At 46.5% G+C, this 27,937-nt stretch overlaps 1 protein-coding gene across 3 annotated transcripts in view; it reads left to right on the plus strand.

Moving 5' to 3' along the window:
* RGS20 (regulator of G protein signaling 20) overlaps positions 1–27,937 on the plus strand; it is an 87,874-nt gene that overhangs the window by 15,783 nt on the left and 44,154 nt on the right. Inside the window, exons 2-3 of one of the 3 annotated variants that reach the window (XM_047842396.1) lie at positions 9,855–9,862; positions 11,021–11,333. The exons of 1 other annotated variant lie outside the window; for it this stretch is intronic. In XM_047842396.1, coding sequence (XP_047698352.1) covers positions 9,855–9,862; positions 11,021–11,333 — 321 coding nt within the window. The remainder of the gene's footprint in view (positions 1–9,854; positions 9,863–11,020; positions 11,334–27,937) is intronic. One more of the 3 variants, XM_047842395.1, reaches the window with a different exon arrangement.

Genomic DNA, 27,937 nt, shown 5'->3' on the forward strand with positions numbered 1-27,937 from the left:
GTTTACGTGTGTTGGGAAGGGAGTCCCAAGAGAGGACAATGGAAAGTGATTATGTGTCAGAAAAGGGCACGCACACTGAACCCAGAAATCAGCTGTTACAAGCCTTAGAGACCATCTTCACTAAACCTCTCTGTACAGAAAAAGAAAGTACAGCCCAGATGAGCACAGACTTATTCAAAGTCACAAGGGAAAGGGCTGGTAGAACCTCCCTCTCCTGACTGCCACCCCTTCCTCCAACTACGGCCTTTCCCCTGCTCTGTGCTTTCACCTCTCTTCTCCCTTCTTTCCACTAAGCACCTTAGTGGAGCAACCGAGCCCAGGGGAAATGTTAGGACTCAAAGGATGGCAGTGTTGGAAACTTTTATATACAGACAACTCAAGAAAAACAAGACTTTGGTGGCATGTGGGTGGCTCAGTCTATTAAGCATCCAACTTTGGCTCAGGTCATGACCTCACAGTTCGTGGGTTCAAGCCCCGCATCGGGCTCTGTGCTGACGGCCAGGAGCCTGGAGCCTGTTTCAGATTGTCTCTCCCTTTCCCTCTGCCCCTCCCCTGCTTGCACTCTGTCTCTCTCCGTCTAAGAAAAAAAATTAGTTAAAAAGAAAAAGAAGACTTTTAATTATATGAGCAGCCCTGTCCCCTGCAGTTCTCACGCTTGCGTTTTCCAAGCTTGTTTGCTTCTACCAACTCATAGGATTTTGATGAAAGTGTTTTTCATTTCTCATAGTTACTGACATCAATCCTTGAAAAGCCTTAGGACGAACTATTACAATATGAACCTTGTTAACCTGTTCTATATCCTCTGAAGAGAAACTGCATATGAAGTGAAATTAATAAATGTATGATTTACAAGTTTATTAGACTTGGTCAATCATTGTGGAAAGCCTGGCTGCGTGAAGATTACAAGCTTCCTTGAAAAAAATTAATAATTAAAGAGAAACTTTATAAATTATACAGGGTTTCGACTGTACTGTATTTCATTCCAGAATAACAATATTCTGTACTCCATGGATTTAACTTAGGAAAGGTGTCTGACACTACGTGAGGCACATTCTCCTAAAGCCTTCACTTGATGTGTTATTCTTTACTGTCTAAAATGTTAGGGCTTCTCTGTTAGGAATCAAAGTACTGTTCTGAAGTTTTAGGTAAATCAGGCTATTACAAAAGCTGTATTGTCCTTTTAGGACCTCAGCAAACTAACTGTATTACTAAGGAAAGTAGAGAATCAGCAGCCATGTGATTAACTGAGCCAGTGCCTAGAGACGTCAGTAATTCGATATCCAATGGCAACTTGGAAGCCTAAAGGTCATGGAATTCTCATTACTTGCTGGGTGTGACAAGGAGGGGAAATTGGAATTTTGGTCTAAGAGAAATCATGTGGTCAAAGGTATTTAACTACAATTAGCAACTATCAGGGGCATTCAGGGATATGGATCAACAGTATCACTGTCTTCAATTACTGTCTTTGTCAATCATCATGACTGACATCAGTAAATAATGACCATGTCTCCTGGATGTGGGTCAAGAAGTATGGCAGTCGGGGGCATTGGTCGGTGGCCCAGTTCTGCTCCCCACCAGTCCTAACAAATCATCTGAGCTCACTGGTCTGTAGTTTCCTCATCAAACAGCTGTAAGGACGGGGCGTGGTGAGTAGTGAGACGCATGTATGAGAACATTTTGTGTTTGTACATTGGGGTAAAACATGGCAATTATTTTATGATAAAAATAAGTATGCAAAATATAATTGGGATTTTCTTAGAGTACTGCTTACTATTCCCTAGGAATAGCTGCTTGGATATGTGTGTGTGTGTGTGTGTGTGTGTGTGCGCGCGCGCATACACACATATACACAAATGTATATGTATATACATACCAACATACACACATATATGTTTTTTTTTAATTGTAAGCACCCATTATTTTTTAAAATAGAATAAATTGGACAAATGAAATTTTTATAGAGCTAGAGAGCCCATAAAACATCACTAAAGCTTCAAAAATTCATTTGGAATTTTTCTTTTCAATTTTCTGATATTTTACGTAATAATAATCCCCTTCCTGATCTCCAGAGATATGGAGGAGTATGGAAGGAAGAGCACAGGTTTTAGTTTAGTTTAGTTTTTTCTTTTTTCTTTTCCAGTTTTTTTAATGAGCTAACAAGAAAGATGGTGGAAAAGGCCCACATAAATCTTAAAATCTTAGGACTTTGGTACATGGACCTTTTTTATTCCCACCATTTAAAAATGTTTTAGTTAGGGGCGCCTGGGTGGCACAGTCGGTTAAGCGTCTGACTTCAGCCAGGTCACGATCTCGCGGTCCGTGAGTTCGAGCCCCGCGTCGGGCTCTGGGCTGATGGCTCAGAGCCTGGAGCCTGTTTCCGATTCTGTGTCTCCCTCTCTCTCTGCCCCTCCCCCGTTCATGCTCTGTCTCTCTCTGTCCCAAAAATAAATAAACGTTGAAAAAATAAATAAATAAAATAAAAATGTTTTAGTTAAAAAATAAATAAAAATAAAACAATAAAATAAGAAAATAAAAACATTTTAGTTAATTTATATTTTTGAACTAGACAGTTCAGAATTAGACTAGTCCAGCCTTACAGCTGTGAACTAATACAATTGTTGTGGTCACCTCTACATAGGCAGAATGGGCCCTCCCCCCAACACACACCCCAAATTTGGTTCAGACGTCCAGACCAATGAGGCCACACGAACACCAAGAGAGCGTAGAAAGGTTTATTATTCACATAATGAGGCCCTCTGAGGAGAGCAGGGCAGGATGCTAACAGGTCCAAATGGCTTAAGAGAACAGAAGGAGAGTGGCTTGGGATTTCACGGTAAGGTGGGAATTGAGGGTTCTGCTCTGCAAGAGCCAGGACTTGCATCGCGTGAAGGTCCTGCAGGTGCCAAAGGAGGAAGCATCTAGGTTGTCCCATCAGGTTGCCCAGATGTGGGGCAAAAGGGAAGAAGAGTAGTGGGGACTGAAAGCTGTCAGCCATCAATCAAGCATGAAAAAAGGGGGTGGAGCCAAACTCTTTAGTACAGACTCTATGACAATAATACAGAGCATAAAAGTGTATACAATATAGTACATCCGTCTGGCCCGTGGCCAACCGCCACTCCCTGATCCACCCGAGGCAACCACTCTTCAGTCTTACCAGCGGCTTTGGAACCTCCCAGAGACAGGCTATGCATATACAAATATACGTATGCGCGAGCATGCACACACACAATTCACTCCTTTTGCTAAAGATCAAAGGGTAGTTAGTCACTGGATACTCCAAGGTTTTGTTTAAATCCCTTCAAACTTCTGTTGTTTTCTAGCTAAGTGTCTTGGGCCAAGTTATTTCACCTGAGTCCCAATATAGTGTTTTGTAAAAGGGAGATGAGGCCAACACCTGCTTGTGGGGTCCACAGCAAGAAATAGCCAGCGTCTGGAATGTAACAGCGAATGGCCCTTTTGCCTTGTTTCCTTCTACTTCCGTGGCTGCCCTCTTTCGGCCTCTTTTGCAAACTGCTCTCCCTTTACTGACTGAAATATTGGAAGTTCCCTAGGTTTCCATCCTTGGCCCTTTTCTTTTCTCACTGGGCTCATCATCCCTGGCTAATCTGAGCAGTGTCAAAGGCTCTGAGGCAGCTTATGGACTGATGAGTCCATTCAGCTCAGTCTCCTACAGCTCACACATGAATTTACAAAAGTCTACTGACCGTCTAGATTTACGTGTCTAGTAAGTTCTTCAAAATTAACAATATGTCTTTACCCTTCCCCAAGCTCTTCGTCTCCTAAGTTCTCGATCTCAGTAAAATGGCACCTTATCCATCTGGTTTTGAACTGAAATTTGGGAGGCATAGCCTTGCCCTTGCTCTCATTCCCACCTCTAATCAATCCCCAGGTTTTGTTCACACTATTCAAAAGTATCTCTTGATCTGTTCATCTAGTTATCTCCATCCCACTGAATGCTTTTCTAGATCATTTCCCAAAAAAATTATTGCAACAGCATCTTTCCTGATCCCTCTTTCCAATCATGCCTGCCTCTAAGTAACACCAGAGGACAGAGAGACCCTTCTACAATACAAACCTGATCCTGTGAACTCCCTGATTAAGTTTTGTCAATGACTCCCCATTTCCATCTGGACATGGTTCAAATTCCTTAAACTGACTCAATCTTGTTCTATCTTTTCATCTCTTTCTAGAAATCCTACCCAATTCCAACAGTTTTAAATACCATATTATGCCAATAACTCCTAAATTTACATCTCCTAGACTCCCACCCAGACCTCTACCCTGAGCCCAAGTCTCTTTTACAGTAGCCTGCTTAACATCTCCATTAGATGCCATCATAGGCATCTAAGAAATGTGTTTACCAGGATTCTTGATTTCCCTCCCCATCTTCCTCAATTCAGCAAGCCACCCAACTGCTCAACTCGGAAAACCTGGGTATTATCTTTAATTCCCTTTTTCTCAGCCTGCACTTCAACCCACCTGAAATGCAATTAATTCTCTCTAAAATATTTCAGTCTATCCGTTTCTCTGTATTTTATTCCCATTACTGTCTAAGTCATCATCTTCTCTCACTTGGACCACCGCCACGCCTCCTGTTTCACGATGCCCGTGTGTGTCCCCTTCCAATTCACTCCAACACAAAGCACCAAAGGAGTCTTCTAAAAATATAAATCAGTGCATGTCACTCTCTTGCTTAAAACCTTTCAGTGACTTAACACTGCTTTTAAAATAAAATCCAAAATCCTTGCCGTGACTTACTCGCCCTCCATGGGGCAAGTCTACACGGATCCTTACTATCCCCTCATTCACCACACTCTAACAGCAGGTCATTTTCTTCCTGACTCACTTTGACTGCAGAGCGTCTAGGACAGTGCCTGGTACTTGAGACACATGTGACAAATGCTGAAAAGATGAATAAATGAGTGGCTTACAAGACTTTTCTTGGACCCTGCTTCAGCTATTCTCTTTCTACTTCTACATATTACAGTCTAAGCCCCACTACATTGTAGAATAGAATGAGAGTTGGCAATGCCTGCCTTGAAACACTTTTAGCCGGTGGCAGCAGAAATCAAAATGAGAGAAGCCCAAGAGATGGGTGAAAACTCTGGCAGAATCAGGACTGATTCACTTCGCCATTTTTCCCCACTGGGTGGACGTTCTCGGGCTCCTCTGAGCTCACATCTTGAAGAGTTTTTAATGTTTTCTTTTCAACTGTGGTAAAATATAAATAACAAAATAATTTACCATTGTAACCATCGTGAAGTGTGTGATTCAGTGACATTAAATACATTCACAAGGTTGTAGACCCAACGCCGCTGTCTATTGCCAGAACTCTTCTATCAACGCAGACACTCTGCATCCATTATAGTGACTCTCCATTCTCCTCTCCTCCCAGCCCCTGGTAACCACTATGCTACTTTCTAGCTGCATGAATTTGCCTATTTTTAGTACCTCATATAAGTGGAATCACATAATATTTGTCCTTTTGTGTCCAGCTTCTTTCAATTGGCATAATGTTTTCAAGGTTCATCCATGTGGTAGCGTGTGTCAGACTTGCACCCCTTTCTATGAGTGATTAATATTTATGTTTGTTTTTTTCATTCATTTGTCCAACAAATATTTACTGAGCACTTTGTTAAGGTCCAAGCAGTGCTCTAGACCCTATTCATACAGCAATGAACAAAAAACAAAAAGTTACTGCGTTCGTCACACAAATAGAGAAGTAAACATATAGTATGTCAAACAGTAAGAAGTGCTATGGAAAACCAATATTGCAAGACTAGCTGTATAGGAAGAGGAAACCTTTGTGGTAGGATGCGACTGTTCATGTCGTGCCTTGAGGGCTAGTGTAAGGTCTTTGGGTTTTACTCTGAAATAAGAAGCCAATACGAAGTTTGGAGTTACAGAGTGACCTAACCTGACCTACATTTTAAAGAAAAATCCTGGCTTCAGCATTAAGGGAATATGAGGCAAAATGAGGCAAAATGAGGCAAAATGAGGCAAAGGGGAAATAGAAATACCAGCTAGGAGGATAACCCAATAGTCCAGATGAATGATGGTTAAGACCTGTACCAGAGAGTACTAGTCAAGGTTCTCCGGAGAACCAGAAACTATAGGATATATAGGTGATAGGTAGATTATGAGACAGGGAGAAGGGGGAGGGGAGGGAGGAGAAAGGGAGAAGGAGGAGGAGGAGAGGGAGAGGGAGAGGGAGAGGGAGATTTATCTTAAGGAATTGACTCATTCAGTTGTGTTGGCTGGCAAGTCTGAAATCCGCAGAGCAGGCCAACAGGCTGGAAACTGAGGAAGGGTTTCTGTGTTTCAGTCTTGTGGCCAGATTTCTTCTGAGAGAGAATCTGTTCCATGCCTCTTCCTCGTTTCTGATGGTTTGCTGGCAATCTTTGGCATTCCTTGGCTTGTAGATGCATCACCCTGATCTCTACTTTCGTTTTCACGTGGAATTCTCCCTGTGTGTGTGTGTGTCTCTGTCCAAATTTCTGCCTTTTATTTTACACCAGTCATACTGGGTTAGGGGCCTACGCCATTCTAACATGCCTCATCTTAACTAATTATATCTGCTACCACCCTATTTTTAAACAAGGTCATACTCTGGGGTACTGGGTTCAGAACTTCAACATATGATTTTGGGAGGAGACCCAATTCAGCCTACAACACAGAGTGATAGCTGCGAATATAAGAAGCAGTTGGGAGTTTGCTGAAGTGTATGAAAGAGAGAGAGAAGTCAGGGATACTCCAATGTTTTTGACCTAAACGAAAATGATCAAGTTGCCATTCACGGAGATGGAGAAGAAAGTTTGGAGGGGAAAATCAAGAGTTCAGCTTTGCATATAATGCCAATATATATATGGATACGCTGTATATTCAAATAAAGACCCACCTCCTATCCTAAGCTCCTCCTGTGGTTGATACCATCAGCGGGAGGCAGAGGGCCCAGGTGTCTCTGAAGGAACTGAGCAGACAGAACCTGCAGTGAGTCCCTTCCCCAGACATCCATGTCACCTAAGTAGTCCTCATTTCTGGTCCCCTCCACTTCTGTTCCTAGCCCCGCCTTCGTCACTATCAATGTTCCATTATATGACACTTACTTATAACACCTCCATAGAAGCCCTAAGCATAGATCCACTTAAAAAGTTATTAAAAGAATGTATGAAGTCAGAGCTAATTATGAGCTACAGGGATATTCTTTTTAACAGTTGTACTTTCACTAGGAACACTGAGATTTGAAGTGAACCCTAATAGAAACATGTTATTAACAGTTTGGTTGGCCTCAAATTCATATTAACCTGTGACTTTAATGTCCATGATCTGTCTATCTTATATCTTGCCATTTTCCAATCTGCATGGTTTGTAGTCAGCACAAGCAAAGACTTGCCATTATAGCTTTAAATCACTGTCAATTAGATTCTTGGATCCAAGTGGAGGAACTGTCTCTCCAAATAGCATAAAATAAAAATATATAATATGGTCAAACCACACCAAAACAGAATTTTGAAGAGAAAAAAAAGAATCCAGGGGAAAAAAATAGATCATCTTATAAAATTAAATCAATTTTAAATTCCATTCTAACTGTGATTTTTATTCTAAAGCCTCTCAGAAATTTTTCGTTAAAAGTAGTTTAATCTTGCCATGGGTGTTTCTTTTATGAAACGATGCTATTTAGGGGTGAATAAAAATTTTCAATTTGCCTTCTAAAGGGATGACACTTTGCATATATTGATTTGGATGTGGTGATGTTTTCCTCGACATGGTTCAATAGCCAATATGATTAATTAGGGAAATGGACATTCGATCTTCATAAAGTATTCCCTAAGTCTTTTGGATCCCTAAGGAGCAGTGCTTCCAAGAATACAGATTCCAAGATGATTCCATTTTGCGGCTAATATTAGTGAAATCGTCTGACTGTCATCTAGAATCTGGCCTAACAGGAAGACAGGGATCTCTAGAGTACTGCGGGCAGGTGAAGGTCTTTCCTCAGATAACTTGTCTCAGATCGAATTTTGTGGCTACACTAATACTCCCAGAGCTCTGTCCTTGCCAGGAGAGCCAGAGGAAGTCAGATTTCAGCACCCTACACCTATCATGCTTCACATCCCTGCTTGTTAGAGAAGCCAGCGGTCCCTCCCCAGACTCCCGGTGACTCCAGACACCAGCCAGCATTGGAGGGCAGGCTGCTGATCCTGAGAGAAAAGACCAGTGCAGGGAAGGGTAAAAGCTGAATGTCTCCAAAGGAGCAGTGGAGCCGGGCTTTGTGTTTCTGGGGCCGAGTTTCAGACTTTTATTCTGCCTGAACATTTCCACTATTTTCCCTCACAAGCGTCTCTGTCTTGAAGCAAAGGACCGAAGCAAAATGCCTAATGAAGCGAACTTGGGGGGGGGGGGGGGTTGCAAACGACCCAAGAAGAAGGACTTGGAAGGGGAGAAGAGGGAAGGGTCAGGTTACAGGTTCAGACATTCTCACAAGACCATTTGAAAATATGAACTTGAGACACAAATTCGGGGACCCATGGATGTCCCAAGAGGCTTCCTTCAGGCCCCTAGGAGTGGGGCATGCATCGCAGAAGCGTGCCTGCTGCTCATTTTCAGCAGCTTAAACTTAGTTCAAGCCCTCAAGTGAAGGTTGGTCGGGAAAGGTCGTGGGTGGGCTTACTCAAGCTCTGGGTAACCAGGGACTGACCCGGTTCTTTCTTGACTTCCTTTGCACGGGGTCCTTCAGGACCCTGTGCCCTCCTCCGGTTAGGTTTCTGCTGCCATCCAGCTGAGCGCTGGAGGCATACACTGCCACGGCCGGCCACCGGCCAGCCATAACTGGCAGGTGCGCGCGAAGTTAGCTGAGACCCGCCCAGGTCCAGCTGGCGGCGGCGTCTGAGCTCACTTGGCGCCGACTGAGCCCCCACCCCAACCCCAGACCAAGGGGTTCGTCCTCTGCCCTCCTCCCATGAATGACGAATGCTGGGCGCCAAGGCAAGGCCGGCGGCTCTGAGCGTTTTCCAAATCTCTCATTTCCCCCTGCCTCGCGTGAGCTGTTGGCGCTGCTCCAGAAGCCTCCGGGGCTCTCAGCTCCAACCCCTAAAATAAACGCACGATGCCAGAAAGCGGGGGAGGGGAGAGCAGAAACGAACGGGGACAATGAGAATACTAGGAGAAAGACCCCATTCTCCAGGAAAAGGTAATAAGGGAAGCGACACAGTGTGAACTTACTCGGAAATGCAAACCAAGCTTCACTCTCTCCCCGAGCGCATACAAACGACCGAAAGACAAATCAGCCAACAAGCTCGGCGGCTTCCAAGAAAGGGTCTCATGAATGAGAATAGGTTGCTAGGTTTCCCTCCTCCCTCCCGACAATCGCTTCCCACAAGACTTCCACCGCCCAAAGAAAACAGGCCGGGCCTGGCAACTACAAAGCGGGGGTGGGGGTGGGGGGGATCCTCGCCGAGCCCACGAGGCCGCCCGCGGCCGCTCCCGCCTTCAGGACCCTGGAGAGCGGCCGCCGCGCCCTTGGGACTCCCTCCCTTCCCGCCCACTAGCCTAGTCCCCTCCCGCGCCTCGCCACCCAGTCACTTTTATTCGCTGCCTCTCGCCTCCATCTTCACTTTTCTTGGCAACCACCACTCTTGTTTTTCACAAACAGATTAAACTGTCTTTTTGTTTTGCTTGAGGGGGCTGTTTGGATTGGCTGAGTTAGGTTCTGGACCGCAACTTCACTCAATGTTAGTGGACCAAGAAGCTCTAAGAGCTCAAAAATGAGAGTCTGACTAGGCAGGTGACCTTAAAAAACCACTGACATCAACCCCTTTACTTCACAAGTGAAGTAGAAAAATTCAAAGAATAAAGAGACTTTCCCAAGGTTAGCTGTGGTGTTAGTTGCAAGGCTGAGTCTAGAACCCTGGGCTTCTGACTTCTAAATGAATGCTTCCCTCTACTTTCAAAGAAAATAATAACAATAATTTTACCTTCACACTGGCCTTGTAGATATCCTAAGCAAGAAGTGGAAGGTGGAAAGGCCTGCGTTCCTGAGAATAAGATGGGTACATAGGGTGCAGAAAGGGGCCCTGCATACTGTGCCCTCATGAGCCCCCAAAACAGTCCTGGTATCCCACTCTCACCAGCATGACCAAAGTCAAATGAGCCAGCCCTGTCTTCCACTCGGCCAGGGTCTGGGATCCCTCAGTCTTCTGCCACTACCCAGTTCTCCCCAGACACTTCTCTAGACACTTGGTTAGTAGTAACCAAGTCCAACTTCTGTCCTCCAGCAGGAAGAGCTCCAGGCACCTTGGGAGGTGGGAAAGGTGAGAGGGAAAGAGAGGGGAGCAAGAGTTGCAAAAGTGAACTAGGAGTGGGGCGCCTGGGTGGCTCAGTCAGTTAAGCATCCGACTTTGGCTCAAGTCATGATCTCAAGGTTGGTGAGTTTGAGCCCCACGTCGGGCTCTGTGCCCACAGCTCAGAGCCTGGAGCCTGCTTCGGATTCTGTCTTGCTCTCTCTCTCTCTCTGCCCCTCCCCGGCTCATGTTCTGTCTCAAAAATAAATAAAACATTAAAAAAAATTTTTTAAGTGAACTAGGAGAATTGCATTCGTAGGAGATTCTAAAGAACCAAGAGATATGAACACAGAGGCATCTCATACTTAAGGTGCACACGAAACTCCTGGGAATGTTAACATTCAGATTCTGATGCAATATTCAGGACAGGGTCCCAGATTCTGTATTTCCAACAAGCTCCAGGTTGTTATTGAAGCTGGTCCAAGAACGACAATGGGGAGCCAAGTTAGAAAGGGCAAGGAGAGAGGAAGAAGAAAGGGGGGGAAGGAGAGAAAGGGGAAGGACAATCTAACCAAAGGCCTTTCCTTTTGCTCTCGCCGACCTTCTCTTGCACCCCAATGTACAGCCTCTAAATGCTGTAGAAATGGCACTAAAAGCACATTTTCAGTCTGCAGCTGGACCCAACACTAATGGCGTGTTGGTTTTGTTTCTCTCCCCCTACTTTCTGCTCTTCCTGCCGCCGGCCCTGCACAGCTCTCAGACGCGCCCGCTGCCCCGAAGCTGCTCAACCTGCTTTTTAGCACGCTCTCTGGCCTCGCGCGATTCTTCTCTCACCTTCTCCAGCGACCCCCTCCTGGGGCTCCCCAGCGGCACCCGGACTTCTCCCTCCTGCTTCCCGCTTGCGCCCTGCCGGCGGCTGGGCTCTCGCGGGGGCACGGGGAGCGGCCAGGCAGCCTCTCGCTCCTGCTCCGGGCAGCTCTGACACTGCCTAGGCCCCCAGGGGGACGCCTGCCCAAGGAAGAGGATGCCTGCGCGGGGCAGAGCTCGCCCGTGCCCGTGAGTACCATTGTCTTCACCCACGCCCCACCCCCGGCCTCACCGGGACGCCAGCATCCCCAGCTCCTTCCAACCCCCACTGACCCACTCCAAGCCCGGCCAGCAGGGGCTCTGGCCAGCAAGGGGCAGGGGGGCGCGGGACAGAGAGTTTGGGTGGTAAGGTCGAGAGGCCTGAGCACGTTCAAGGAAAAGGCGCCGGCGCCTCGCCTGACACCCCCTTTCCGTAGTAGACCCTCGAAGCTACTTTTCCCTGGACCATTTCCTTCCAGTGTCAATGCAAGCGGGAGGGAGCCCTCGCCCTTCCTGAGCCTGCTTCTCAAACTCTCGCTCTCAGCGCGTCGCTCAACCCCCTTCCTCCAAGCCTACCCCCGACGCGCCTCCGCCCCCACCTCGCGCTCCCACTCCCCTGCCCTCAGCGTCTGCAAGCTCTGGAGGCCGGGGAGGAAATGACGTGATGTTATTTTTGTGTCAGGTCAGCTTCCAGCTTCAGTTTAGCCCTCCGAGCTCCGGCGCAGGGCTCCGGCCTCCGCCTGCGCCCCGCTCCCGAGGGCACGCGGCGGGGTGTATAGGGACACTCGATGTTCTGTGCCCGCAGAGCTGGGCGGCAGCGTTCCCCACCCCCCCCCCCCCCTTCTAGGGCTCTCCCTACCCCCAGACTTCGGAGCCCCTGGGGACGGAAGGCAGCAGCCTGGGGTCTCAGCGGGATCCGGAATCCGGAGCCAGCCAGCCCCCACCTCCCCACCCCCACCCCGGTGGGGCGTCCGGCAGCGGCCGCAGGAAGAGGGCGTGGAACCCCTTTCCAGAGAGGGACCAGCAGAGGCTGAAGCTGCACGGGGGTGGGACGAAGCTGCACGGGGGGAAGGGGGAGGGCAGAGCTAGGAGAAGCCCGGGGAAAGAGAGAAGGTAGGGGGCTGCCCTCCAGAGGCGGGGGAGTCCACGGCGTGAGCACCCCCTCCGCTCCGGGCGCACCCCCCGCACACTCACACTCGCACCTCCCTCCGCCCTCCTTCATTCACAAGGTCTGAGCAAGCATTCCGGCACAGCGGAGTCTCGCTCGGCCCCCGCGCCGCCGAAGCGGAGGGAGCGCAGAGGGGGTTTTGCAGACGACCTCCGCGCTCGCCCGGCTCCGCGCCCACACCCTCGATTCTGCCTAATCCCGGGCCGGAGGAGGGGGCTACAGTCCCGCCGCGGATTGGGTCCGGCTTGGAGCCTGGGGCGACCCCCGGACCCCCGCCGCAGTGGAGCGCGCCGCCGCCAGAGGGAGGCGAGACCGGGATAGCCCGGCCAGGGAGGAGGGAGTGAGGGGGCGGGGAGGAGGCAGAGCGGAGGGAGCTTGAGGGAGGGAGAAGGCGGCGAGAGGAAAGACCGAGCCGGAGGAAGAGGAAAACCGGGGAGAGCGACCGCGGGCGTAGTAAAGCCACCAGTTGGTATTGTGATAAGAAATAAGGCACACGCGGGACGCATGCGCACGGCCGACGGAGGCGAGCTGGCCGGAGCTTCCCCTCCGGCTGGCCGCGCGGACGGTGGAAGCGTGAGTACCCCGCATCCCCAGCCCCCCTGCCCCCTCTCGGACTCACCCTAAGGCCTCGGGGTGGGAAGTGGCCGGGGCGGAGCGGGGCGCGCACGCAGGGCCCGGAGCCCTCGTTGTCGCCGCGGTGGCGGGAGCGGAGCGGTCGCCTCATCCGCGGGTCCAGCCGCGTAGGTTGGTCAGTGCGTACCGTGGGGGTGTATGGACTGAGGGTGTGCCTGGGTCCCCAGGGGGGCGTCCAGCCCCCAGGCTCAGTTTCTGCCGGGTCCACCCGGCCGTCCGCACGACTCAACCTCCGTGGCCTGAGGTCAGTGAGTGGGTAGAGGACGCGGGAGGGTGGCCTTTGAAGCGTGAAATGCGTACTGAGCCCCGAAGTAGCTGTGGGGAACTCCAGGCGGTGGAAACGTCGGCGTTCTCACCGGTAGGGAGAAGGGCGAGGAAGCGGCCGGGCGCTGGAGGCGGGCAGCTGGAGCGCAGGTGGGAAGGAAGAGGAGACACTCCCTGACTCGCAGAGCCTCCCTTTAGGAAAAGCGCAACTCAGGCGGGGGACCCGGCAGGTGGGCGCGGGAAGCCGGACCCTGGAGGGTCTGCGCTTAAGCTCTTGAAAACAGAATGGACTGAACTGTGCCCCCAGCCTTGGCCACGGCGGTTAAGGTGCGGGCACCGCGGGTGTTTTTCTGGAGCAAACCCTGGCGGGTGGGTCTTCCGCACTCTCGGAGCTGCGCTCGGTAAGTTGGAGCGAGTCGGGGCGCCCCGGCTGCGGGGACTGGAAGGGGGCGTGCGCGCGCCGGGGACCGAGAAGGGGCCTCGCGCCGGCAGGAGGGCACCGGGAGACGTGGGGCGGGGTGGGGGTGGGGGGGTCTGTGTGCTTGGCGACTCCCCTCCCCCAGCTGTGGGAGTGGGCGGGGGAGGAGCCTCGGAGGGGGCTGCGAGCCGCGAGCGGGTGGGCGTTTTCGGGCGGGGTCTGCGTGCGCGGCGTCCGGGGAGTGGGCGGGAAACGGTGCGCCCCGGGGGGTTTGCGCGCGGCGACCCGCCCACCCCGCGTGGGGGTGAGTGGGCGGGGAAGGGCCCCGGTGGAGGCGGCGCTCGGAGACGGGAGTGGGTTTTCCGGACTCGCGAGTTTCAGAGGAAGATCCCGGCGGGCGGCCAGGCCCTGCGCGCGACCCGAGCAGCGGGCGGGACGCGGCGGTGGATGGTGCTCGAAGCCGGAGCGGGGGCGCGGGCTGGGAACCCGGCGTGCTGCTGCTGCTGCAGCTGCTGCGCCCGCGGCCGCCAAGTTAGAGGAGTGAACGTGAATGGTTTCCGTCCCGGAGAAGGAGCGCGCTCGAGGGGAACTCTCGCCTGCCTTCCTTTGCTTCTCCGAATCCGGCGGAGGCCCGTCGCGCCTTTGGACCCCGGCTGTCCCAACCGGGCGGACTGGCTGGAGTTGGCTGGGCGTCCCAACCTCGCCCGGCGCCTTGTGTGCGGGCTGGACTCCTGTCGTCCACAGCCTGGCAGAAGCAGTCACCCGCCCTCTTGGCTCCGTATTGCCCCTGGAGTATGGGGAGAGCCTGAGCTCCTGCACCAGTCTCCATTCACCCCACTTGGGTCTGTCCCCCTCCTCCGGGGCCCAGGGCCCTTGCGTGGCTTGGCTTCAGTTTACTTCTAGTGGTTCCGGATTATGGAATTGACTAAACAAGGGTCCTGAGTTCCAGAAATGAACTGACTTCCTCCCCAGACTTGGCAAGGACGTTTGTAATGACATGACTCTCTGGAAATTCTTGGTTTTGCTCCTAACCTAATTTTTGTTCATAACCTCTGCTGTGCCTCATCCTGTCTTCTCAGTAGGTGGCATCTTTTGTATCTCGTATCAGTAATGCGTATGAGAGGCCCTATTGCCCGATAGGTCAGAGTCCTGAGCTCTGAAACTCGAATTCAAATCCCAGCCTCGGTGTGTGACCTCAGGCAAGTTACTTAACGTTTAGTGCCTTTGTTTTATCGTCTGCAGTATGAGAATAAGAGAAAAGCGCTACCTGATAGGGCAGCTGCCAACATTCTGTAAATTAATACATTAGAGCTCTGCCACATGCCAAACAAAAACTGTTATTACTGTTACTGTATTTATGCTAAATTGGCTAAGTCGCCTTCAAAACAGTATAGAAAAAGATCAGGAACAAAATGCATTTTTTTGGTATGCTATAATAAAGTAGGGGCGCCTGGGTGGCGCAGTCGGTTAAGCGTCTGACTTCAGCCAGGTCACGATCTCGCGGTCCGTGAGTTCGAGCCCCGCGTCAGGCTCTGGGCTGATGGCTCAGAGCCTGGAGCCTGTTTCCGATTCTGTGTCTCCCTCTCTCTCTGCCCCTCCCCCGTTCATGCTCTGTCTCTCTCTGTCCCAAAAATAAATAAACGTTGAAAAAAAAATTAAAAAAAAAATAAAGTAGAAGATATCCATCACCAAAATTAGAAAAACAGTAAATATTTTCTATGTTGATATGTAAATGTTAGATACAATGCATTTCTACATCATCTCAACTCTATGTCAAATAATTATGAAATATTTGCATACACATTTCAAACAGCATTTTAAGAAAGTTATCTCTAACCTTCAAAATACTTCACTTTGTAAAACAGGTAGGTATAAAAAATACACGTTAGGTCATAGTATATACAGAAAATCCAATGTCTGCCTTAAAATATTGCACCAGGTCAACTGTATATAAGAGCATCAGGAAACTTACCTTGGGAGCTAGAAATGCTGACTCCTCTAAGATGAGATTATAAACATTTTAGCCAAAAAGAATATAGAAAGATAGGGGCATCTGGCTGGTTCAGTCCCTAGAGCATGCAACTCTTGATCTCTGGGTTGTGAGTTTGAGCCCCAGATTGGTCACAGAGATCACTTTAAGAGGAAAGAAAGAAAAAATACCTAGAATGATAAAAGTCAGATTCCTTCACTTTACAGCTGAGGAAACATTCAGAGAGGGTAGAGTTCCTTACTGAAGATCTCCAGTTAAATAGGGCCCCAAATATGATTAGAATTAGGTCTCCTGACCCACTCCTTAGGGCTCCTACATAACCAGGCTGATGTTTTCCTGTTTGCTACAGATTCATGAACCTTTAACAAATAGGAAACTAGAAGCCATGTGTTATATACAACACAAGAAAGACCAGGCAGTAATTTGGCTATTCTGGTCCCACAGCTTGATTATGGTCTCTCCCAGCGGAAGGTAGACCCTCATAACTTACCTAAGGTAGACTGAGATCACAGATCAAGCTAGAGGGAGAGCCAGCATTGGAATTCAGGGTCCCACCGAAGTCTGCATTTGGTTGTATGTTCTATTAATCCCTTGGAGCAGTTTTACCTTAGAAATCACTTTTGAGCTTTTTGTAAATTCTTAAAATCTCCCCTCCTGCTGACTTAAGAGAGCTTTTTAGGAAAGGCCTTCAAAATTACATAGCAAGGAGATTTTATTGTTCCAGACTTTGTGGACAAGCAAAAATGAAAGAGAAAAAAAGCTTTCTGATTTTAATGCAGTCACTTTTAAATGACTTCCATTCCAGGCACCTGACTATCAATCCCAAAATCCTACAGTTCTTTCATTTCTGCATGTGGCAGTCTAATGACTAATGACATTCACCTTCCATGGACAGATGCTGCTGGTGGCCTCAAGGTCCAGCCCTCACAGAACAGTTTAGGAATTCTATGGCAGAACCTTTCAAGGAAGCATCTGGCCCTGCAGAGTCATTTAAGATTATAAGAACGATGTGTCTTCCGAAGAAGGCCCTTCTGGGAACTGTGCTTGCATCCTCGCAGAGGGAGACCATGGTTCTTTCCAGTGCGCGAACTGGATATTTTACCCTTGACTTTGCACCTCTGTACACCTCCCCTACCGTGTATTCTTAGACAGAAATACAGGGCATTAAGTAGGGAGTGACCTTGTAGCAGTCTCCCAAGCCAGTTCAGCAGAACTGAGTTTTGAAATCACAGGTGTTAAGTCAAGTCCCGATCTGATTATAATGTGAATCACTATCCAATTGGGAATATTTCAAGTTGGTTTTTGGTGCACCACCAGGTGACTCACGATGTGACCTTCTTCTATTCAACTACGTATGGTGTCAGTCAGCAACTAACAGGGTTCACTCTGAGTCAGAGCTTAGCCTTTAGTATAATAAGTGTGAGTCATTGACTACCCGGTGCTGTCGAGATGGTCCCTGAATTTTACCTTGAGCAGCTCGAGAGTTTAGACAACCCTGCATGGGTGAGTCAGTTCGTAGTACAATTGAATAAGCTTTTGCAGCAGCCATTCACACGAGAGTGTGAAATGAGTGAAAGCATGAGGTGATAGTATATGTTATGGAGTCATAGAAGAAATCACCCTGATTCTAATCCGGCTGATTAGATTCTAGCTGTTTGCATGGGGAATCATTTGTGAAATAGGCATCATCAGCCCTGTTGCCCAGCAGTGATGTTTTACTTCGATTATTTCACTGATTTTTTTTTTTTTTAAAGCCAGTTAAGTGTTCTGGTTTGGAAGTGCTCAATTTCTACTAATTATTTAACTCTACGCTAAACTGTAGAACCCTTTTGAAATACAGTTAGCATTTGGATTTTAGACAATGGCATCTCATGCGGTTACTTAGCAGTTTGACTCCCCGAGGTCCTGGGTTACAATCCAGCAGCGGGTTGTTAGTCGCCTAGCAGTGAAGTAGAGGAGTATCCTTTGTTGTCTGGTTTATCTCCGTTAGGTGTCCATCGCCTCTAACGCTACCTGAGCAGTATCTGCTCAAGAGCTAGAACACAGGTTTGTGGTGCAGTTCTGAGGCTGGCAACACCTAGCACTTGTCACCCTTCTAGGGCTGGCTGGCTAGATCAACATAAACTTACAGAGCTGTTGCATTTATGGCAAGACAGCGGAAAGCATGAGGCAACGTATGCCTTACCCACCTTTGCAAATGAATTTTACATCTCAGGGCGGAGTAAGAATGAGACTTAAGGTACCAGTAGATTTCTTAATTTCTTGGTAATCAGTGATAAGTTATTACCTTTGGAACCAAGCTTAGACTACTGCTTAAAAGTACACGTTTGTTTTTCTGCTATCTTCTGACGGCTCCAAGAAAATCCCAAAAGTGTGGACTTTATACCATATACAGTAAAACCTTGGCTTGCGAGCATGATTCATTCCGGAAACATGCTTGTAATCCAAAGCACTTGTGTATCAAAGAGGATTTCTCCATAAGAAATAATGGAAACTCACATGATTCATTCCACAACCCCAAAATAATCATATAAAAGTGATTACAGGGGCGCCTGGGTGGCTCAGTCGGTTAAGCACCCCACTTCGCCTCAGGTCATGATCTTGCAGTTCATGAGTTTGAGTCCCATGTCAGGCTGTATGCTCTCAGCTCAGAGTCTGGAGCCTGCTTCGGATTCTGTGTCTCCCTCTATCTGCCCCTGCCCCGCATGCTCGCGCGCTGTCTCACTCTCTCTCTCTCTCTCTCAAGATTAAATATTAAAAATTTTTTTAAATGATTATGATATCATAATATAATACAAATAATAAAGAAAATACAAAATATAAAGAAAAGCAAATTAACCTCCACTTACCTTTGAAGACCCTTGTGACTGATATGAGGGAGACAAGAGAGAGGATCATTACCGTGTAGGACAACTTCCACTATCATAATGGAATCACTGCTATCTATTGGCTCAATGGAATCTTTCTTGTTTTATGCAATTTTAACAAGGAACCTGTCCAATGACACTTGCTTTTGCCTCCTTTTGAGGATTTTGTGGAAATGTGGCATTGCATTGATGATCACGCACAATCCTGCAGTGAGAGGGAGGGAGGGAGGGAGGGAGGGAGAGAAGAACCATTGGTTCACTTGTGATCACGTGGCATTCAGCATCACATACTACTCGTATTGCAAGACGTCTCTCGTTTATCAACTTAAAATTTATTAGAAATGTTTGCTCGTCTTGCAGAACACTCGCAGAACAGGTGACTCCCAATCCAAGATTTTAACTGGACCTTTATTATGTGTCTACAGATATCCATTCCTAGCAATAACCCAGATACTAATTCATATGTCTTCTCCTATATAGGAGTGTATAGATGCTTCTGGGTATTTAATGGGAACGGTACAAAAAGAGTTCTGACTTAATGTAATTCCTGGCAAATGCAGGTCATTAGGACGCTATTGAGTTAGACTGTTTATAACACTGAAACAAAGTTTCTACAGAAGTTTGCTAAATTTCAGTGAGGAGCTAAACATACTTTTGTGACATTTGTTATTGCTTTTACCTTTGTTTATTTGAGTCATAACTTACAGTAAAGTGTGCACATCGTAAATGTACAACTTAATAAACCTTACGTGAGCATACCGCCATGTAACTATCTAGACCAGCCTTTCTCCACCTTAGCATCACTGACATTTTGGATTGACTACCTCCCTGTTTGGGAGACTGTCCTGTGCATTGTAGGGTGTTGAGCAGTATCCCTGCCCTCTACCCCTAGATGCCAATAGCACCCTTCCCTCGATGGGACAATGACAAATGTCTCCAGACATTGCTAAATGTTTTCTGGGGGCAAGATCACTCACCACTGCTTTAGATCAAGGTACAGGATAATTTTAGCTATCCATAAGGCCCCCTCCTGCTGCCTCCCAGTCTTTACTCCCACAGGTAACCAATGGCTCTTTTAAGTTCTCAAACCGTATACAGCTGACCCCTGAACAATGGGTTTGAACTGCTTAGGTCAACTTGCACATGGATTTTTTTTTTTTTTTTTTGATACAGGATAGTACTCTAAAAGTATTTTCTCTTATGGTTTTCTTTTTTTTTTTTTTTTTAATTTTTCTTTTACACTTATTTATTCTTTAGAGACAGAGCCAGAGCACTGGCTGGGGAGGGATAGAGAGAGAGGGAGACAGAATCAGAAGCAGGCTCCAGGCTCTGAGCCGTCAGCACAGAGCCTGACACGGGGCTCGAACTCACAGACCGTGAGATGATGACCTGAGCCGAAGTCAGACACTTAACCGACTGAGCCACCCAGGCGCCCCTCTTATGATTTTCTTAGTAATGTTTTCTTTTCTCTAGCTTACTCTATTGTAAGAATACAGTATATAGTGTGTGTAACATACAAAATATGTGTTAAGAGACTGTTTATGCTGTTGGTGAGGCAGCCAGTCAACAGGACGCTGTGAAGTTTGGGGGAGAGTCAAAAATTATACGCAGATTTTCAACCGTATGGGGGCGGTCAGCACCCCAACCCGCATGTTGTTTAAGGGGCAGCTGTATTAGCTGAGCCTTTTTTTTTTTGAACTTCATATGGAATTACATAGTACGTAATCTTTGCATCTGGTTCTTTAACTCAGCATTTTTTTTTTTTTTGAGATTCGCTCGTTGTTACATATTGTGACTCGTGATTTTTCAGTGCTGCCCAGTGTTCCTTTGTGTTAACACAACACAATTCGTTTAACTGTTTCACTTTTGAAGGACATTTGAGTTGTTTTCTAGTGTGGGGCTATTGAGAATAATGCTAATATTAATATTCTTATTCATGTCTTTTGACAAACATAAGCCCTATTTCCATTGGATGCCCAGGAGTGAGACCGCCACATAATGGATCCAGTATATGTTTAGATACTAGATACTATCAGTTTTTCAAACTGTTTTACACCCCAAGCCAATTTACACCCCATCCTCACCAGCACTTAGTGTCGTCCACCCCTGTAATTCGGTCATCCTGGTGGCAGTGTAGTGGTAATTCACTGTGGTTGTAGTTCGTATTCCCCCGATTACTAATGATGTTGACCATCTTTTTGTTGGCCGTTCATATGTCATCTATTGTAAACTGCCTCTACAAGCCTTTGACCCGTTCTTCCATTGTGTTGTCTGTCTTCTTTTTGATCCATAAGTGTTCTTTTTTTTTTTAATTTTTTTTTCAACGTTTATTTATTTTTGGGGGGACAGAGAGAGACAGAGCATGAATGGGGGAGGGGCAGAGAGAGAGGGAGACACAGAATCTGAAACAGGCTCCAGGCTCCGAGCCATCAGCCCAGAGCCTGACGCGGGGCTCGAACTCCCGGACCGCGAGATCGTGACCTGGCTGAAGTTGGACGCTTAACCGACTGCGCCATCCAGGCGCCCCCATAAGAGTTCTTAATACATTCTGGGGCACCTGGGTGGCTTAGTCGGTTAAGCATCTGACTCTTGATCTCAGCTCAGGTCTTGGTCTCAGGGTCTTGATCTCAGGGTCGTGAGTTCAAGCCCTGTGTTGGGCTCCACCCTGGGCATGAAAACTACTTTTAAAAAAAAAGAGACATCTTTATATATTCTGGATATAAGTCAAAAATGTGCGTGTGTCTACGTGTATGTCACATCCCAGGCTGTGCCTTGCCTTTACGATCTCCCACCATTATCTGTTGTCTTCTATAGTTTTTGTTGTAAGGTCCTGCTTCTCCGAAAGTAACATGACTTTTTCCTCTGGCTGACTTACAGTTTTTCTCTTTGGTTTTGGCTTGCCACAGTTAGAATAAAGGTGGTGTGGTTTTATATTTATCCTACATTCAACTCCCTCATTTTCTTATATCTGTAGATTGATATCTTCCATGAATTTTGGAACTTTTTCACTCAACATCTTTCAGATTTTGCTTCTTACCTGTTTCCTTCTCTCCTGCTTCTGGGACTCAAACCATACGTGTTAGATTTTCCCTTTCTTCCCTTGTGTTTCTTATTTGATGCTCTGTTGCATCCATTTTCCTTCCTTCTTTCTTTTCTTTTTTTTTTTTTTTTTTTTGGTCTGTCTTTCTCTCCTTCAATTTGAGTATTTTCTTTTGACCTTGTTTTAGTTTACTGAGCCTGTCTTCTGCTGTGCCCAGTCTTTTGTCAAACCATTTGGGAGTTGTTAATTTCAGAAAGTGTTTTACTCTCAAAGCAGTATGTCCAATTGATTCTTTTCAATACACTTAAATTCTCCAATGAAATCCCCCATCAGTTCTGTCCATCTGATTCTTGGCTACTCAATCCAATATTGATAGCGTTTGTGAGCCTGTATCTGTTATTTGCTTCTTCTGTCACATTTTTCTGTCTCTTCACATTCCCCCCAGTTTTTATTGTAGGTGCACATTGCATATTAAGAGACTGTGTAGGTTGAGTCATAGCATCCACCAGCCAGGAATCTCCCTTGGAGGGATTTCCTCTGGGAGGATGAGGGGCTTCACCACTTGACTACTAACAGGTATTGAGATAAGTTGGGGACAGATGCAATTTCAATAAGATGTAGGTAACCTCTGGCTTTCCCCCATTCCTCGGGTATTTCCTCCTGGGCTCCAGAGTCAGAGCCTAGTGGGTTTCTATGTCCTGGGTCTTGAAAGACTGAGACATCCATTGCCCCCTCCAGAGGTTTTGAGCTGGCTTTCTGCCCCCACCTTCCCCGGCTGACTTGCACATTGGGTAGATGTCTTGAGAAGGCCAGCCGTGTGTTTGAGGAGACCTTGTTACAGACGGACACTGTGTCTTCCACTTGACCTTATGGTGTCCCATTATAGTCTCATCCCACGCCTCCAGGGGGCAAGTGCCCTCAGGGGGGGAAAACACCTGGTGACAGACTGCTCACTTTTCCAAGAGCTCTCCCTCTCAGAAACCTTAGCTCATTCAATCTTTTTGCTTCCACGGCTCTCTGATGTCTTTAGAAAAATGTGATTCTTGGGGCGCCTGGGTGGTGCAGTCGGTTAAGCGTCCGACTTCAGCCAGGTCACGATCTCGCGGTCCGTGAGTTCGAGCCCCACGTCAGGCTCTGGGCTGATGGCTCGGAGCCTGGAGCCTGTTTCCGATTCTGTGTCTCCCTCTCTCTCTGCCCCCCCCCCCCTTCATGCTCTGTCTCTCTCTGTCCCAAAAATAAATAAACGTTGAAAAAAAAATTTAAAAAGAAAAAAAGAAAAATGTGATTCTAGTTACTTACCTGACTTTTTTCGTTGGTGCAGAGGAACAGCGGTCTGCCCTGACCTGTTGCCTTTTTTCTTGAAAATGTTTTTCCCCAATTAAGTTTCTTTTCCTTTTTTCTTTTTTTCTTTTCTTTTCTTTCTTTTTCATTTCTTTCTTTTTCTTCTTTTTACTTTTGGATCACATTTGTATCTTTCTATTACATTTGTTTCCAATGTAATTCAGAAAGTGAACGTTAAAAATCTTGCCATTCACAACTATAAAGTGTCCTATATGCTTCATGAGCTTAAAAGTGTTAGAAGGAAAAGAAATATGCTAGAATCCTTGCAACTCTTCATGTTTCATATTGCAGTCATGTGATATAAAACGCATGAGCATTGGGATGAAAGAAAGCTCAGTTTGAATCTTGACTTTACTCACTTAGTTTTCTGAACCTCTAATTCTGAATATATATAGCATGGATAATTACACTTACTTTCTGGTAAGAAATGTACATCAAGAAATGGAGCATTTGAGAGAGTATCCAGTAAATGGAACCTGTTATCAGTATTCCTATAATATTTATCCATCATTATTTTAGGCCCCTGAACATGGATAATTTGATTTTATTTATTTTTCTAAATGTTTGTTTTTGAGAGAGAGAGAGGGAGTGAAAGTGGGAGGGAAGGGCAGAGAGAGAGGGAGACAGAGGATCTGAAGTGGGCTCTGTGCTGACAGCAGAGAGCCCAGTGTGGGGCTCGAACTCATGAACCATGAGATCATGACCTGAGCCGAAGTCAGCTGAGCCACCAACCGACTGAGTCACCCAGGTACTCCTGAATAATTTGATTTTAAACACTCATATTTTGATAATATTTATATCTGGTACAGATTCTAAGATTTCTACCATTTAAACAAGGTTCTGAAAGGTTTTTTAATATAAAAGGCCTATGCTTATGTCTTAATATCTGTGAAAATATAACTAAATAAGCGTATGAATTCATATTTTGCCAAAACTTTTATCTTTTGTAGACCACAAAATAAATAAAATTTAGTAACAGAGAATTATAATCCAAAGTAAAATCTCTCCTTAAAATCCACATCTGACTACTTGGTGTCATATCCAGTAGGGTTTATTACAAGATGTTGCCAATAAGAAAACAATATTAAGAATACTTTAAGAAGTCTGCCAGTATTCTCTGGAAAGGACAGCTGGTTTATTTTTGCAGAGGAGAGTCTGTGTGGGGGCTAGGAGTAATTTTAACATTATCCTCATGAATGATTTAAATACAATTAATCTTCATATTAAATTTTCTGTTACCGAGCTGCACTTTTATTTTGACTTATGCATCTGTTTCTTTTTAAAAAGACTGTACTAGTACATGAAAACAATTAGATTCTGCCCTAAAGAGAAGATAAGGGGCGCCTGGGTGGCTCAGTCGGTTGGGGTCCAACTTCAGCTCAGGTCATGATCTCACGGTCCGTGGGTTCAAGCCCCAGGTCAGGCTCTGTGCTGACAGCTCAGAGCCTGGGTGGAGCCTGCTTCAGATCATGTGTCTCCCTGTCTCTCTGTCCCTCCCCCACTTGCGCACACATGGGTTCTCTCTCTCTCAAAAAACTAAATAAACATGGACAGAATTATTTCTTAATCTTTAAATAGGAGATGAAAATAGTATTCCTGGAGGCAGATGGGTGCTTCTGGGATACACAGGGCTCCCCTGACCAGAGCAAGCAGGATGGCACCTCGGGTCTGTGTCCCTGAGGCCGCAGGCCTGTCTCAGTCTTTAACTCCCTTAGTGCCGTGAGAGTGGTCTGGCCTCCACGTTCCGAGGAGACTGCTCTCCTTCCGGTGTGAGGGCAGTGTCAGTCAAGGCACAAGAAGTGTAGGATCTGGTCATGCAGCAAACTGGAATTTATCTGATTCCTACCAGAGCGGAGGCTTTGCTAACCAAGTTGAGTCATGGGGCCCCTGGGTGGCTCAGTTGGTTGAGCGGCCAACTTTGGATCAGGTCATGATCTCCCAGTTCGTGGGTTCAAGCCCCACATAGCGCTTTGCGCGTGGAGCCTGCTTTGGATTCTCTGTCTCCCTCTCTCTCTGCCCCTTCCCCACGAATGTGTGTGTGTCCGTGCACGCTCTCTTGCTCTCTCTCTCTCTCAAAAATAAATAAACATTTTAAAAAATTATTTAAAAAGAAGGTAAGTCGCTTCTGGCCCTTTAGGTGACTTGTTAGACTGTGCTATTATTCTTTGGTGAAATGAAGGACTGAGTAACAAAAACATCTGAATATCCTGACCAGAACTTGGTGAATAAATTCAGGTTAAAGGAGGGTGGATGAAAGGGTACAAAGAGGCAAAAAGGTAAAATTCTGCAAAATCTAATAAAGTGAAGAACTCACCTGGGCACGTTAAACAAACGTCATAAACGAAACAAAAGACTTTATTTCTTTTCTGTATCTTTCAGTCACATGTTCCAAATCATGAAGGTATTAAAACTATAAATACTAATTTTCATAGAGCATATATTTGTTTAAAATATATGTATTCTGTGGATAAAGAAGATGTAGTGTATATATATATACAATGGAGTATTACTCGACAATCAAAAAGAATGAAATCTTGCCATTTGCAACTACGTGGTTGGAACTGGAGGGTGTTATGTTAAGCGAAATTAGTCAGAGGAAGACAAATATCATATGACTTCACTCATAGGAGGACTTTCAGAGACAAAACAGATGAACATAAGGGAAGGAAAGCTAAAATAATATAAAAACAGGGACAGGAACAAAACATAAGAGACTCTTAAATATAGAAAACAAACAGAGTGTTGCTGGAGGGGTTGTGGGAGGGGGGATGGGCTAAATGGGTAAGGGGCATTAAGAAATCTACTCCTGAAATCATTGTGGCACTATATGCTAATTTGGATGTCTCTTAAAAAATAAATTAAGAAAAAAAAGTTCCACCCGTGAAAAAAATATGTATGTATATATTATATACACATATTATACATGTATATATTATATACATATATTTGTGTGTGTGTGTGTGTGTGTGTGTGTGTGTGTGTGTGTGTATTATGATGCAGTGCCTGGGTAGCTCAGTTGGTTTAGTGTCCGACTCCGGCTCAGGTCATGATCTCACGGTTGGTGAGTTTGAGCCCTTCGTCGGGGTCTGTGCTGGCAGCTCGGAGCCTGGAGACTGCTTCGAATTCTGTGTCTCCCTCTCTCTCTATTCCTCCCTGGCACGCGCTCTCTCTCGCTCTCTCAAAAATAAAGAATTAAAAAATTTTAAAAATAATAAACATTTAAAAATTTTTTTAAAAATAAAATTATTCTGAGAATCAGGAGATGCAAATAGATTATATTTCCATAATGGAAACTGGTCTTCTCTGAGTCTTTGTATGCGTCCCTTAGGATGGGGGTTTCATTTCTGGATCTCTGTATCTAACTGCCTATTTGTCTCACAAAAAGATTATCAAATTAGCTATGGTGCTCTACAGATAGGCCAAAATGCATAACTATTAAATATTTTGGTTCTTTGCAATTTTCTCGGTTGTAGATGTTTGTTCAATATATCTAGCTATTTAACACTTCCTGCCAAGGGGGGATGGGAACCTAACATTCAGTAGCTATTTTGGCACACACTGTAGAAAAACAGAACCTTGAGGAACAGAGATTCTCCCCCACACACCCCAGGAACAGCAGACAAAAACGTTCCGTCAGCTCAGCCCCCGGAGACTGTCCTGGGGACACTGAGGGAGTACGGGCCCAAGGGAGTACACTGGAGTTTCCATTCCAACCTGAAGCAGCCCTGCTGAGAAGAAGGACTGCAGAGGCATTTACTCCAAAAATAACCCGAATCCGTCTAGCTGTGGCCCAGGCCCAGGTGTGGTGTGAAGACTAAGGCACTGTGGGGTGGGTGGATCTGAGCCTCCAGCCGAATGATCTAGACCCCAGTCTCTTTATGATCTAGACCCCAGTCTCTCTATGATCTAGACCCCAGTCTCTTCATGATCTAGACCCCAGTCTCTTCATGATCTAGACCCCAGTCTCTTCATGATCTAGACCCCAGTCTCTTCATGATCTACACCTCAGTCTCTTCATGATCTAGACCCCAGTCTCTTCATGATCTAGACCCCAGTCTCTTCATGATCTAGACCCCAGTCTCTTCATGATCTAGACCCCAGTCTCTTCCTGATCTAGACCCCAGTCTCTTCATGATCTACACCTCAGTCTCTTCATGATCTAGACCCCAGTCTCTTCATGATCTAGACCCCAGTCTCTTCATGATCTACACCCCAGTCTCTTCATGATCTACACCCCAGTCTCTTCATGATCTACACCTCAGTCTCTTCATGATCTAGACCCCAGTCTCTTCATGATCTAGACCCCAGTCTCTCTATGATATAGACCCCAGTCTCTTCATGATCTAGACCCCAGTCTCTTCATGATCTAGACCCCAGTCTCTTCATGATCTACACCTCAGTCTCTTCATGATCTAGACCCCAGTCTCTTCATGATCTACACCTCAGTCTCTTCATGATCTAGACCCCAGTCTCTTCATGATCTACACCTCAGTCTCTTCATGATCTAGACCCCAGTCTCTTCATGATCTAGACCCCAGTCTCTTCATGATCTACACCCGTCTCTTCATGATCTACACCCCAGTCTCTTCATGATCTACACCTCAGTCTCTTCATGATCTACACCCCAGTCTCTTCATGATCTACACCCCAGTCTCTTCATGATCTACACCCCAGTCTCTTCATGATCTACACCCCAGTCTCTTCATGATCTAGATCCCAGTCTCTTTGGGGGCTGACTTGGGAAGTTGGGCACATCACAGAAGCTCTCTGAGTCTGACTTTCCCCCTTGATAAAATGGGATCTGGAAATCTCCATGGAATCAATTCACAAATTACACATAAGGTGTGATAACTACTCCGTGTGCTCATGTAGACAACGGGGAAACTCTGGATTCGTTGGAAGCCATAAGTGGAAAAAGTAGGCTCTGATAAGGAGTTTAGATTTTCTTCTAGTGTCATAGATTGCCACTGAAGACCACAGGAGGGGACTCACAAAATTGTGGATTCTGTTGTAATCAGTAGATATTTTAGACATTGTGGGCCATATGGTCTCTACTGCAACTACTCAGCTCTTGCCACTGTAATGGAAAATCT

This window comes from Prionailurus viverrinus, chromosome F2 (assembly GCF_022837055.1).
Source record: "Prionailurus viverrinus isolate Anna chromosome F2, UM_Priviv_1.0, whole genome shotgun sequence".
Taxonomy (NCBI): Eukaryota; Metazoa; Chordata; class Mammalia; order Carnivora; family Felidae; genus Prionailurus; species Prionailurus viverrinus.